The sequence below is a fragment of the Furipterus horrens genome, unplaced genomic scaffold, assembly GCF_987537825.1.
Source record: "Furipterus horrens unplaced genomic scaffold, mFurHor1.1.pri manual_scaffold_2, whole genome shotgun sequence".
Classification (NCBI taxonomy): Eukaryota; Metazoa; Chordata; class Mammalia; order Chiroptera; family Furipteridae; genus Furipterus; species Furipterus horrens.
Window position 1 is genome coordinate 173,042,285 of NW_028327172.1, and position 14,269 is coordinate 173,056,553.

At 35.4% G+C, this 14,269-nt stretch overlaps 1 protein-coding gene and 1 pseudogene across 6 annotated transcripts in view; one reads left to right on the forward strand and one right to left on the reverse strand.

Moving 5' to 3' along the window:
- The window catches only part of SLC4A4 (solute carrier family 4 member 4), a 331,756-nt gene that overhangs the window by 1,196 nt on the left and 316,291 nt on the right, over positions 1-14,269 (reverse strand). For 5 of the 6 annotated variants that reach the window (XM_090266782.1, XM_090266785.1, XM_090266784.1 and 2 more), the window contains 4 exons: positions 8,672-8,740; positions 6,061-6,234; positions 3,415-3,576; positions 1,940-2,036 (listed from right to left, as the gene is read on the reverse strand). In XM_090266782.1, the coding sequence (XP_090122908.1) occupies positions 1,940-2,036; positions 3,415-3,576; positions 6,061-6,234; positions 8,672-8,740 (502 nt within the window). The remainder of the gene's footprint in view (positions 1-1,939; positions 2,037-3,414; positions 3,577-6,060; positions 6,235-8,671; positions 8,741-14,269) is intronic. The other variant, XM_090266786.1, reaches the window with a different exon arrangement.
- On the forward strand, positions 11,683-13,199 carry LOC150020004 (metaxin-3-like; annotated as a pseudogene).

Sequence of the window (14,269 nt, forward strand, 5' to 3'; positions counted from 1 at the left end):
TGAATTCAAAAAAGGAAACTTAACTAAATCCCACTGACGGAATTAAGAAGAAACTAGCCTACAGGTCATATGCAGATTGGACACTAAAGGAGAAAGTGTTTTAATTGTTTAAGCCTAATGTGACAGCTAGATTCCAATGCTCCCTACCCCTGGTATTCATATCCCTGTATAATTCCTTCCCACATTGTACCAGGGTTGTTTTGTGCGACCAATAGAATATGGCGGAAGGGATGATATACTACTTTTGAGAGTCAGTTATAACAGACCACAGCTTCTGTCCTGGTTTCACACTCTGTGACCACTGGCTCTGGTGGAAGCCTTATCATGTACAGTAGTCCCTCTCTATATCATGGCCTCACTGTATTGCGGGATTTTTAAAAATATTATATTTAATTATTTATCGTGGATTTTTCGCTATATTGCGGGACTTTGTGGTACTGTATACGTATGTTGTTAAAGTTACATAGGTTTAAGAGTGTAGAATATGTTTAAGAACATAAGTAGTGTTTATAAAAGTGTGGAAAAGGTTAATAAGGGAGTGGGAATGGTTTATAAGTGTGTGGGAAGGGTTTATAAAGCCTTAAAATATATATATATATATATATATATATATATATATATATATATATATATATATATAAATACTAAAATAAATGTAAGGTTCCTACTTCGCGGATCTTCACCTATCGCAGGGGGTCTAGAACGTAATATCTGCAATAATTGAGGGAATGCTGTATGGGCGGCCCCTGTGGAGATGTCCAAAGGCCAAAGAACTGAAACCTGCCAACTGCCTTGTGAGTGAGTTTGGAAGCACATCCCAATTCCAGTCAAGTCTTCAGACTCAGACTCAGCTGAGAGCTTGACTACTATCTCATGAGATACCCAGACCCAGAACCACCAAAATCAGCCACTCTTAAATTTCAGAATATCAGGAACTATTAGAAAACACATGTTTCTTTTTTTCAGCTGCTAAGTTTTGTAGTAATTGTTAACACAGCACTAAATAACTGATAAACACATTTCTTGGTAAGCTGTTATGGAAGTGGAGGGGCATTTTCAAATAGAAATAAGAATGTCCCAAACATCTTTTTCCCTTTAACAGGTCAGTAGACTTTGAAGTGTATCTGGATTTAAAAGAATACATTTTCTTCAAATGAGAACTCAAAGTGAAAGTAGTTTGGAAGTAATTGCTACTTGATATTGGAAAAGCTTGAGATATATTCACTAATGTTCCTACAGAGGTTTTCCTCTTTTTAAGGGGCCTGTTAATTACAAAAGAAAAGGTGACAGGTCAGAAATCATTATATCTCAGCCATCAGACTATTACCTCAGGAGGAAAAGAAACTGCAGTTACAAAGCTGATTTTGAAATAGCAGAGGGGGAATGAAGAAACTAGGAAGAAAATGCACAAATCTTATAAGTTATATCTAAAAAGTTCTGTTAATATTTTATGATTGCCCATTAAATTTAAAAAAACAAATTATTCCAAATTCTCAATATTAACAATTGATCAGTGATCATTGAGAGACCATGTTGCAATTTCTTTTTTGAGCTGATCTGGGCATTGGTTGAAGCCTAAGGAAGACAAACAGTAACAGACAGTGATGTAGTATTATAAGCTGCAATTCTAAATACCAGCAGAAAAAAAGAAAAATCAATTAAAAAATGGTTATAAGTTTAGTAACTGAAGGAAACTGGTGATAACTTGGATCAGAGAAAAGACTACCAAACAAAAACTTAAAAGGTTATGGGTAAAAGGAAGAAAAGGAAAGCTCGGGGAATGTAAAAATGAAGTTTTTAAAAGTAATTAGATATAAATCTTCACATAGGAAAAAAGAGAAAATAGAGGGAAAGTTAATGTAAATGATAGTTCTAAAGTTTTTTCTCTGCAAGTGCAAATCATATTAAGGCAGGCAAGCAAGAGGTTAGTTCTACTCACTGTCGGAAGGTTTGCTATCACTTAGGAAAGGTTGTTGTTCCATGATGTCCATTGGAATTTTTATACTTGGAACTTTTTCTGAGTATGGGCAGTCAGACTGTGAAAGAAATTTATAACAGTTTTAAGAATGGTGTTACTTATACAGTCCTCTCTACCTTCCAGAATTGATTAAACTGATCATAGTATCATTTACATTGTACTAAGGAGAAAAGCCTTAGATTTAATCATTCCCACTTTGCTAGCTTTTCAAATTCTACACCATCTTTCCCCCTCACATTTGTTTTCTGCTCTTCTGAGCTGATGGGATTGAGTCAATTCAAACTAGAACCACACCAAATGGAAATCAATACATATTGGAACAATTGGAATGCTTTCCATAGCTGGATTCCCAATCAGCAAATATTTATGGGTTTCTTGTATTGCGTACACTTAGAAAAACAACTTAACATTTCTCAGTCTAAATTTTCTCACCTGTAAAGTAGGAACAAAAATATATACTATAAAGAGCTGTTATGGCAATTAAGGACAAGTATGCATGATTAATCAAAATGATTAAGTATGATATACACACCAAAAATTAACTATACTCCTACTTCAGGATGGGATACCAGGAATCCCATTAGAGTGATCATATTGCATTGTGTAAAAAAATCCAGAACAAATCTTCCCATAGAAAATGTCATTTTGGCAGTCCTTTCAAAAGGCTACTTGGATAAGCTGTGTGTGTGTGTGTGTGTGTGTGTATGTGCATCTTAAACAAACTATCTTTTTCCTAGCACTAATTACAGACTCCTACTGGAGTACCTATATTTCTGTAAAATGGTCTCCTAAAGAAAAAAATGGGCAATTATTTTATTTTTCAACTTAATCACCCAGTTGCAGGAGGATCATTTAGACTATAAGACTGATGACAACAATTATGAAAAAAGAGACTAAACTCCAATTCCCTTTCATTATTGAAGGGTTACAGAAAAATAATCCAAACTTACGTCAAAGCCAAATGCAAAGATAAGTACAACAGCAGAGAACCAGTTGAGAGCCTACTCAAACGTAGATCATAGGAGGTGAGGTTGCCAGTATTTGTTTACATTAGGCTCAACATTACATAAAACTGAGTTATCTCAAATTTAAGGCCAGGATTGTCAATAACAAGTCAAATGCATTTTACTGCATTACTAAGCAAACTTTCTTTTTTCTATGAGATTGGAGTTCTTTACATGTGGTGGGCCTTTTGTTGTTGTTGTTTTATTTTGTTTTTAGAAGTCATATTATCATTTTTAGTATATTAATGGTTAAAGAAAGGTTTCAGAAAATATAAAAATTCAGAGAGGAAATAAAGGGCAAAGGAAGGTGACGTGGCCAGGTGAGCATTCTCGGAGCTCAGCCATACATCTCACATAAGGGATCAAAAAACTCAATTTTTCACATTTGTTTCTTTAACTAGCTTTACTTTGGAATTTTGGAAAGTTCCTTACATCATCATTGTCACTGTCCAGACTTCCTTTCTTCTTTTTCTTTTTCTTCTCATCTTCCTTCTTTTTCTTGTCTTTTTCTGGAATGACATCATCGAGGAAGCTAAGGTCATGCTGGGAGAAGAGGTAGTCCATGCCTTTTCTGACAGCTACGAGTGCCAAGATCTGGAAAAATAAATATAAAAATATGAAAAAAAAACATGTCAGATGAAGTCATAATGATATAAATACTGCTCTGTCAAAGGCAGTTGAAACCTATTTTGCATAAAGCTAGAGGATGATGGAACTCATCTTGCTGATATGGACTTATATTAAGTGGACAACAAACATTTTCTTCAGGGAGAAAGTCAGTTCATAAAAGTTTTAGTTGAAACTCACTTTGTTTTGTTCAACAAAATGTGTAATCAAATTGACTTAGAATTTCAATTGTGAAAGGATCAGTTTTTAAACTATTTTCTTCCATGTCTGCTTTTCAACAAAATAATTTTAAAGTTAAAGGAAAAAAATAGCCTGCATTTGATTTGTAATTATTCAAAATTAAAACATTATAGAAGTTCTTAAAAAATCAACAAAATCCGTGCAACATATAGTACACTAAGACACCTTCAAACTATTAATAATGAAGTAGTAGTTGAATATGCATAGACCATTTAAGCGACTGGGAGACTTCAAAAACTACCATTCACTGAATACTTACTGTGTTTTAGATGCTGTGTTAAAAGTATTAGGCAGTATTTTCTTATTTATTCCCACAACAAACCCAAAGAGTAGATACTACGATCTCCATTTTACAGCTGAGGAAACTGAAGCTTAAGGATATAAATATGTCATCCAAGATCACTAAGCCAGAAAAAGGAAGAGCATCAAGGGGGGCTCAGCTGTCTGCCTCTAAAATCAATGTTCTTAAACTGCGTAGCTTTGATACTATGAATATCTCTTGGAGATTAACTTCTGAAGGTACATTAAAGGTGTCCTTATTCAAGAGCAACATTTATATGTGCTAGGATACAAGAAGCATGACTCTGCTTCCAATAAACTGTTGTTTTTAACTTTGTGCTCTCCAGATATCAGTTTCTTCATTTCCTAGAGAAATTAGTAATGTCTGTCCTACTGATATTATGTAATTGTTCTGTGATCAAATAAAAGCTCTCAAAAGATAAAAAAATACTTTATAAAGGTAAACCTTTTTTTTAAAATTTAGCACAAGTAATACATGATATACTGGATATATTTCAAATTTATCCTGGTCTAACTTTGTTTTTTTAAATAACTTTAGCAAAACTAATAAATAGGTAGATTATACCAATAGGCAAATGGGAGTCATTTCTCATATTCTGTGTGTTTTCCAGTAAATTAAGAGTTTAAGAGAGGGGTTGGGGACTGGGTGAAAAGGTGAAGGGATTAGGAAGCACAAATTGGTAGTTACAAAAAAGTCATGAGGATGTAAAGTGAAGCACAGGGTATATAGTCAGTAATACTGTAATAACTATGCATGGTGTCAGGTGGGTGCTAAAAATATCAGTGGGAACCTTTTGTAAAGTATATGATTGTCTAACCACTATGCTATACACCTCAAACTAATACAAAAATAATATTCAATGTAAACTGTAACTGAAATAATTTAAAAATAAATAAAATAAAAATAATAAAAACATAAGAGAAAGAAGAAAAAGATATAAGGGATAATCAAGAAAATATATCTGATTCTATAAATATCACTAGTAGTTCATACATTTTTCCTGCTTCCCTGGAGGAAAATTAAAAAAAAAAAAATCAATACCACAAATACTCTTAAAAAAAAAAAGGATCCTGGCTAAGAGAATTTTATAAAAAGTAAAATATGGTTTATGTATGAAAATTCTGTTTTCAAAGCCATAGGAGTGACAGAGCAGACCTGAAGCTGGCTTTGTGACTTGTTTCAAGTGTATGCATATGCATTTTTCTTGCAAGAAATGGAAAGCTATGGTAAAGTATAAAATTCTAAAATGAAACCAGATACAGAGCTGGCATTTCCTTTTTTTCCTTCTTTCACTTGTGATTCAGAGGGGAATATCAGTTATTTTACCTTGGTTCTCATCATTTCATAGCAAAGATAAAGAGCCCAGACTTAAACTTATCATGATACAAACTAGCAAGAATTTCAAAACTTAAACTCACTCCATTTCTTCTCATTCTAACTCTCATAAGTTGCCCACTTTGTTCTTATTATTTGGACTGAAATGCGCCATACTTTGTTAGACTGATTCTACTATACAATAGTATTTAAAAAACAGTATTTTAAATAATGTGTACTGGTGTCTACGATGTGCCAGACATTGTGCTATACACTTGGTATTCACTACTGATGCAGAGAATAACAGTAACAATGCCATCCACATTTTACTGGTAAGTTAATGGCAGCTCAGAGAGGTTCACTGACTAGCCTGAACCAGGGCCACTGTCTAGACTCAGCTTAGTCTGACTCTGAGGTCCAGTGTTGATGCTCACAGACATAGGAAACTTAAATTACAACTGAGAAAATCAAAGTGAGTTGGTCAAAGCTGGAAAAAATTGGAACCACACATAAAAAACAATTGTGTCTTCCATATTACAATAACCACATGATATTGGTATGATGTCGTGGGTAGGTTCAATGACAGGAATCCCTACCATGACTGGAAAAATGATAGCAGCCACAGTAGACTTGAGGATCCAGAGCAGTGCTAGACACAACGCCTGCAGGAAAGTGAACAGGTGGACTCTGCGTAGGGGGACATGGCGCAGGTAGATAAAATCAGGCTGATGCTTCAGAGGCATCAGAAGCAGCTTCAGGCGATCCATGAACTGGGGAGGAAAGGGGAAGAGAGTAGAACTGCATTACTTCAAGAGCTGATACATAAAGTCATTTCTGTTATGCCTAATAATCCACTAGTGATTTATGCTCTATAATTTGTGCAAGCAGTATCTTTTTCAGAGGACAGTGCTCATGGGGTGCAGAAATTTAGTCTAGCACAGTTAGACATTATATGACTCTTCTGATTTTTATTACTACTTTGCAAGATGTTATGCAGATATGAGATAAAGTGGCTGCCAAGAATAAAGTCACAAAGCAAAATATAAATTCTAAAGGCTCATCTGCTTTCTATTGATACTATGAGTCTAGGGAGAGATGATCTTGTGACTATTTTAATAATGATATGATGAAGTACGACACCTAACTCATGTATCTTACTCTACCTTTGTTGTCTTATCTTAAAGAGGAAATGCAGCTATTCATCATTTACATTTCAGAGATGTTTCAAGGACATAAAGGAAGTATCGAACTTGAAAATGGGAATGCATTGGTATTTTCATAAATTCCACATTACCTACAGCATAACTTAACTAATACATTCAGCAATGAATTACCATTTTTAAAGAGAAAAGCCAGAGGAATATTAATTACAGTGAGTTTCAGAGTATCAACAACTAGGTATTTGAGTCCTGGAGAGACTATCACACCGTCATTTATAAAGAGGGATGAAAATGACCACTGAGCTACCTATGTGCCAGGTGCTGTGCTTTGAAGAATAACTGTTGAGTTTACATTGATGATGATGACAAGGATGATATTTCAGTACCTATCACAGGATCTTTCAGAGGAGAGACGCTCAGTAAATAACTGCTGGATTAAATTATTAGAACTCTGCTTTCTTTCCAGAGAGGAGAAAAGGGAGACATGTAAAAAGTAAAGTAGACTACCACAGACAATAATCTCTGAAGTGATTTCCTAGCTAAAGTGTTTTCTTTCTTCATCCAGGACTCTTTTTGATGGGTAGGGGCCTTGCTGCTTACAAAGATTGGGTTACAAAATTTCTTGCTAAATCAAATCCTGCCAAAAGTTCTAAAAGAGGAAGAATCAAGAGAAAAGTAAGGAAAACAGAAAAGGCAATAGAGACAATAGCACCACAGAATTTTTTAAAATCTACTATCTTTCCCTTCAGCAAAGGATTTTCCCCCATCATTATGAAATAATTTTTTTCTTTTATTTAATAAGCATGTACTAAGCTCTAACCATCAATTAAGCACCTGGAATGCATAAAATCAAACTTATCAAGATTGACCTATTAAAGTTAAACAAAAATAAGAACTATTAGTTTGAAGGTCATATTAATGTCACATTTTTCCACTTAGAATAATAAAGAATATTTACAATGCCAGGTACAAATGAAATATTTTTATACATTTATCTTTTGAAAAGTTTCATGGGTACAAAATAACACACATTCATATTCATCTAGTGCAATCTATAAAGAACCACGTTGTGTTTTGTAACAAATATCCGAATGATGAAGAACTCTATTCAGTGGACCTGAATAAGGTAAAATAAAATAGCCTTTTCTCTTTTGGGGAGCCTGGCCTCTTGCCCAGATCTATCTGACTCTAAAACCAAATTAATCTAAATTCAATAAATGAAAGCAAGAACTATTATAAAGGGGTTTAAATAAATTCTTATGATGTTCACAGAACATGCAGTCTTTTCCCATTAAAACATTACTAAGTGCTAAATAAGGCTACAATTAACAAGGTGCCAGAAAGCAGCAGAAGTACTTCCAGTTTCCTAGTGCCAATTAAATTAAAACTCGATTGAAAGACAAAGTTCCTTACAAAGTTTTCCCTAGTGATTTTTAAAAAGGGGGCCAGTTTTACCAAAGTTGTGAATAGCTGAAAATTTCAACAAAAGTCACACATAAACACACTGACTTTACTTTTTTTATTGGTTCCAAACTTTTGATCATTGAGTTCAGTCATGTGAAAAGCATATCAAATGAGAATAGCCTGCTCTTAGTACAGGGTAAAGGCAAGTGGATAAATAGTATCTTGAAAAGCACACCTGAAAGGGCCGCTTTCCATTTTGATACAAAAATAAAGAAGAAAGGGAAAGAAGAGAGAAAGGAAGGGAGGAAAGGAAGAAGGAAGGAAGGAAGAGAGGGAAGAAGGGTGGGAGGGAGGGAGGAAGGAGAAAGAAAGGAAGACAGATCATATCTCTTTTACCTTCCCAGTCAAATGTTAAAACAGCCTATTTTAAGAATGTGGTAAGTACGATAACATTTGTTAACACAAGCTAACTTTGTTAATTAAATCATGAAATGAAAAGTAGGTGGATAGTAAAGAAAACAGAAAATAAATGAATTTTTAAAAATTAACAAATAATTAACACTTTGCTTCAAAGATCTGTTAGTGGACTAGTCTTACTACTAGGAAAATATGACTATACTTAGGTTGCTATAGAAAAACTTACCTGGACACCATTTAGGGATGCTACGCCCATATATAGGAACACACCATAGAGTACAGGCATGGGAATAAACTAGGGAAAAAAATTGGAGACAGGTTACAAATAATAATAGTAAAGACAGCAATGGAGAGGGACAGTTTAAATAAAAGCTAAATCTGAAACTAAAAGATAGGACATAATAATATAGTGTGCTCTACTCATCATTGATAGACTTTAAACCCTTTGTACTAAAAATAAATGGAAGGCGAAGGAGACTTTCAATTTCCATTTGATGCCTTTGTATTTTTTTACAATGAACATACATGACCGTTGTAACATTTTTTTATGGGAAAAAAAAGTTGGTTTCCCTTTTCCCTTAGAAGGAATGACTATGTAGACCAGATGCTCGCCTGGGCTGTGAGGTACTGATAGAGAGGTAGGGCATTACCTCACTTCAGAGACCAGGTTCTTTTCCCAACAGTCTGCTGATTTTTTCCTAAATAATTTTCACCAATTGATCTATCACCTTGGTGTTTAAGTGCTTCTTTCAATTAAGAAAACATCAAACGACTGTCCCCTTTCTTCCTCTCAGAGATATTGAGAACTAACTAATGAGAACCCTGCTTGAAAGGAGCATCAAGCATCTGGAGGCAATTAATTATACACAGGGATTCATAAACAACTTTAAGAACTGAATTAACACATTTCATGCTTTAATTAGCCAGAGTCTTTTTCACATTAATACATAGTGTTTTAGCAATGGGAAGTTCCACTGTGATCTTCCTAAGTTTTATCTATTTCTGGAGCTTTGAAACGTCCCTCGTACTACAGGAATGAAGCAAGTGAAGGATGACTCTTTCTGAGAAGTCCTCTATCTGGACTAGAAAAGGTTCACAAGTTTCTGTTTTGAAAAGGAGCTCAAGGAAAGAAGGGGAAGAGACTAGTAAAGAGCATGTATGAATGACCCACTGACATGGACTGACAGTGTGGGACTTGACTGCGGGAGTGGGGGTTGGGATGGGCAGAGGAGGGCAAAGGAGGAAGAACTGGAACAACTGTAATAGAATAACAATAAAAAAAGATAAAAAGCAGAAAAAAGAAAAGCTCAAGTAATTTGAGTTTTCAAAGCTAAAATACTAAAACCAGTATCAATTAAGTCCAATCTTACCTAAACTTCATAAAGAAAGCTATTGTAGCCAGAAAACAGTATGACTTTAGAGTAATTTTTAAAGAACTACTTCATGTGTTCAGTGAAGCACAATTCCCATCAGCCTTTCTTTTCTTATCTTTTTTTTTTGTACTTTAAAAATGTTTATTGTTGTTCTATTACAGTTGTCCCAATTCCCCCCTGTTGCTCTCCCCTGCCAGCCTTTCTTTGTGGTTACCTAAAACAGTTTTGTATCTGAGACCCTTGGGCCACTATTAGGGAAATAGTAAATTCCAAAATGTCACAACTGTCCCCAGTTGTTATCAGTTAGTTATAGGAATTGTTAAGTTTATGTGGAACAAATATACTTATTTCTACAAAACATCACATGCTTCTAAAAAAGACCAACAGTTTGAATATAGGAAATTTGACCTTCAGTTCAAAGAAAAATACATGATCTTGAGTGCTGAAAGGGGTGGGAGGGAAGGTGTGAGTGGTGGGGAAGCCACATACATACGCTGTGATGCCCAACAGTCCCCATGAGGGGTAAACACATCCCATGCAGAACACTTGAGTTCTGCATGTGCCTTTATTTCTTTTAGAATATGGAGGTTTCCATTCTTTACCACTACTGTACAATTTTAGCAAAAAATAAAAAACGAAACTAACAATGCCACCATTTTCTAGCTTTGACTCATTTCTTGATTTTTAAATAAAGTATCTTCTTCAGGCAAGGGCACATCCATTTTTCATTAATATAGGATGATTTCCTTCTGGTCATTTAATTTCTAATTTCTTGGGAAGGAACGAAAGCCGGAAGGGGGAAAAGAGAAGTATAGTTCATGGGAAACTAGTTAGAAACTCTGCAGGAGTTACTTTTTAATCTGTGTAAAGTATTCTCCTGGCTTGAAAGAAAGTAATCACAGAGGTGATCCTGGCCTATGTCCACCCCTCACCTAAGCTTAGCTAATATTTTCCCTAATGCAGTTCTAATGCCAAAGTGAAGGCAAGTTGTGTCTTGTGCTTAGGTCTATTATTTCTGAACCTATGATGACAGGCATTACTGAATCTGCCACAAAATAAAATCAAAAGTCATCAATAACTCAGAATGGCATGGGGTATGGGTAAGAAAATAGCTTTAGGTATGAAGGTATTTTTTTAAATCATCCCCTGGTGAAAAGGAAACAGCACATACAAGAAAGGCTATTAATTAGATCACTGTGATTTCAAATGCCTTGTGAAATTTACCATTTTCTTTGCGAAAATTCAGTGTCTCAATAAAAATCTTCCAGTTTGTAAATTTTGATAAAATTTAACATAATTACTGGGTTAGAGGATGTTTTTTATTGGATTTAGTTCATGAGTCACATCAGAAGGTTAATCTTTAAAAATTCATCACAATAGAATCATTCATCACAATAGAAATTTCCCAAAGGAAAGAAAGAAGAATGTGTTTTAAAAAGACAGGATAATTAAAATAATATAATATTCATAGTAATAGGATGTAGACATTTCTACAAAGCAAGACAGGAGAAATTTAAACACAAGGTATAGTAGGTTTATAGGTATGTTGAAAATTGCCAAATGATAAAATTACGCAAAGAAAATTATGTCACAAAAATTTTCAAATTCTGGCGATTGTCATTTCACTCTTTACTTATCCCTCCCTTTGATTTTTTGATAATGTTAGATTATCTCCATAAGAAAAACAAAAAGGCATGAAGGTTAAGTCTAGTAAAAAAGATAGATTGTAGTTACTCATGGCACATATTTCAGTACAGTAGCGCGGCCTCCCAGCAGAATAATAGTTGTGCGTGTGTGTGTGTAAAATGTTAAATGAAGTCCCAATTAACACATTGCGTACCAGGGAATTTAATGTCTTTTAGAAATGACGCGAATTCTCACTACCCGTAAACAATGTGTTAAGAGCATGCGCACAGAAATCAGACAGACCTAGGTTCCAATTCTGGCTCTACCTATTGTGGAACCTAGAGAAAATTATCAACTTCTCCTAGTCATAGTACTCTCATCTATGTAGTAGTTATGCTAAAGATTAGATAGCATAAAACATCTAGTTCAGGGCCTGACTGATAATACTCAATAAATGATAACTGTGACATTGATGTCATTATCATCAGGACCTTCACTGCCAAGTCAAAAGTTTGCAACTGCAAAGCACAACTCTCTTTGGTCTCTCCATGGTGGGAGGAGGGGCCTATTGGGGGGGGGTGCAGGAGTACATAGTCCAGAAGGATGACTGCAAAGGTCAGACATGAGCTTGGTTTTATTTAAGCTCTACAATAATGCCCTTTCAACTATAACAGTTGTCTTTAGGAGCATGTTGTTAAAATAATATCCTAATGCCCTTAAGCCTTAATAATCTGGGCTAGTAAGAAAGTTGCTGACTTTCCGGTCAATACACAGCAAGTCTTTGGTAGTAATGACTTACACCAGATCTTCTTGCTGATAATATTCCAGGTGTTAACATTGAAAGTCAGGGTCATAGATACCACTTGGAGAGGTTCAAGAGATGATGTACCAATTTTGACAACTGAAGACAACATTGTTTTTCAACCAGTAAAAATACTAAAATTTTTAAGAAAACAGAAATACAATGCTGACTATGAACTCTCAGCAAAGCAAGGCGCAGATACACTGGCTTACATTGCTCTCCTTGAAGAGAAGCTTCTTCCTGCAGTGCTTCACACATTCTGAGTGGAGAGTGACAACTACTTGACTGTGACAAAGTCATAGTTTGCTTCACAAATTCCCCTTGCCTTGAGTTTGATCCTTCCTGGAAGAATGTCTGAGGGAGTACTGACTAGGATTCTCCCAACCAAAGGAGAGCCTCGCATCTACGACCTCCGAGAAGTGGAAGCACAGGTATCCAGAGATGCCCAAGAGTACCAAATCTTCTGCCAAACAGACTGGGAACATTTCAGGTGATTCGCTGTTCTTGTTGTTTGAGATACACCTTCTACCTTGGATGCCTATGGGTTTGGTTTATTTGCACCTCTTTAGAAGGCACACTTCCCTAAGGTTCAGTTACAAGAACATGGGAAACAGCTTTCCAACCTGTGTCGCTTTGGGGATGACATCCTAAACAGTTCTTTTAGGCTTAGTCTTGGAGCATTTACCTCTGTGAACAGAAGTCAGTACACCTGTCTGATTCCACTGCTTGAAAACTGATTACATTGGACTAGAGGTATTGCTCCTGTTGGACCAGAAACAGTAGGTGCAAATCTGCAGCAACTCCCACTACTTGTAAATAAGGAATCTAACTTGATTGAAAAGATGGATGACAATTTTTGCCAAAGCCCCGAGCTTCCTCCTGGGAAACTGACAACACTTAAACAGACACCAGTAGAAGAAGAAAGCAATTCCTTATAATGGCTATCACCCTGACAGACATTGTGTCCAAAGTCACATGATTGCTGCAGTAATCTCTTACACTGAAGTATGTGAAGACAAAAAAGAAATGCCATTGATAGGTATAAGGAATACTCTAAAGCAAGAGAAACTTTCTATGAGAGCGTTTATTTTTTTGTTTGTTTTTTAATTAGAAAGCTTGTACTTTGGCTTGGCAATGCACTTTAAATATCATCTAAGTAAATACTAAATGAACTTGGGGAAAAAGCAAACACATTGTAATATATATATACACATATATATATATATATATATATATATTTTTTTTTTTTTTTTAACTGCCTTAATCTTGGAAGACTTTTGTCTTTGATTTACATGTTGCTGACCAAAAGCTACAACTGTGTTCTGAATGTGCACTCTTGATTTATTCAAGCTAATTTACTTATTTAATTTTCTTAGACCAGTATGAATATATCTAATATGGGGCTCTTTGGCTGAGGTCTTTTTCTTCTGTTTAGAAATTTGATACCTAATTTAGACATTAGGAAAAATATGTTATCCAAATATTCTATTTACTTCTATAGAAAAGCCTGTATCGGCAAGAATGTCAAATGCCTTGCAACTGGATGTCTTTCCAATAAGACAGTCTTACAGATTTAGAGACGGGTTTGTGGGTTATGTTGCATAAATTAACATGTGTTTTCTGTTTTCAAAGAGCATAAGCCTATGGTCTCATTACCTGAGTGAATGTCTGTATGTATAGACCTCACTTAATCCTGTCTGCAGCACTGCCTCCTGAGACTCAATGGTTTGGCTGAACTAAGTGGTTGGGTTGGTGAAGAATGGGGTGGTCTGTGGGCTTCACTTTAAAACTGGTTTCTCTTTTCTATCCTAATGCCTTGGACAGGAAGGGCCCAGAGGTCTGAGAGGGGGGAAAACCTAAAATATTCCCCTCAGCCCAAACTAAGGATAGTGGGCAAAAGGGTTTTGGACAGGTGTGTCGTGCCTGGCGCACCTTCCTTTAACGAAGCCCTCTTTTTCCCTAATGTGGGACATTAAAAAAGTAATACCTGCCTTTTGTCATCTAGTGGTTATGGACTGAATGA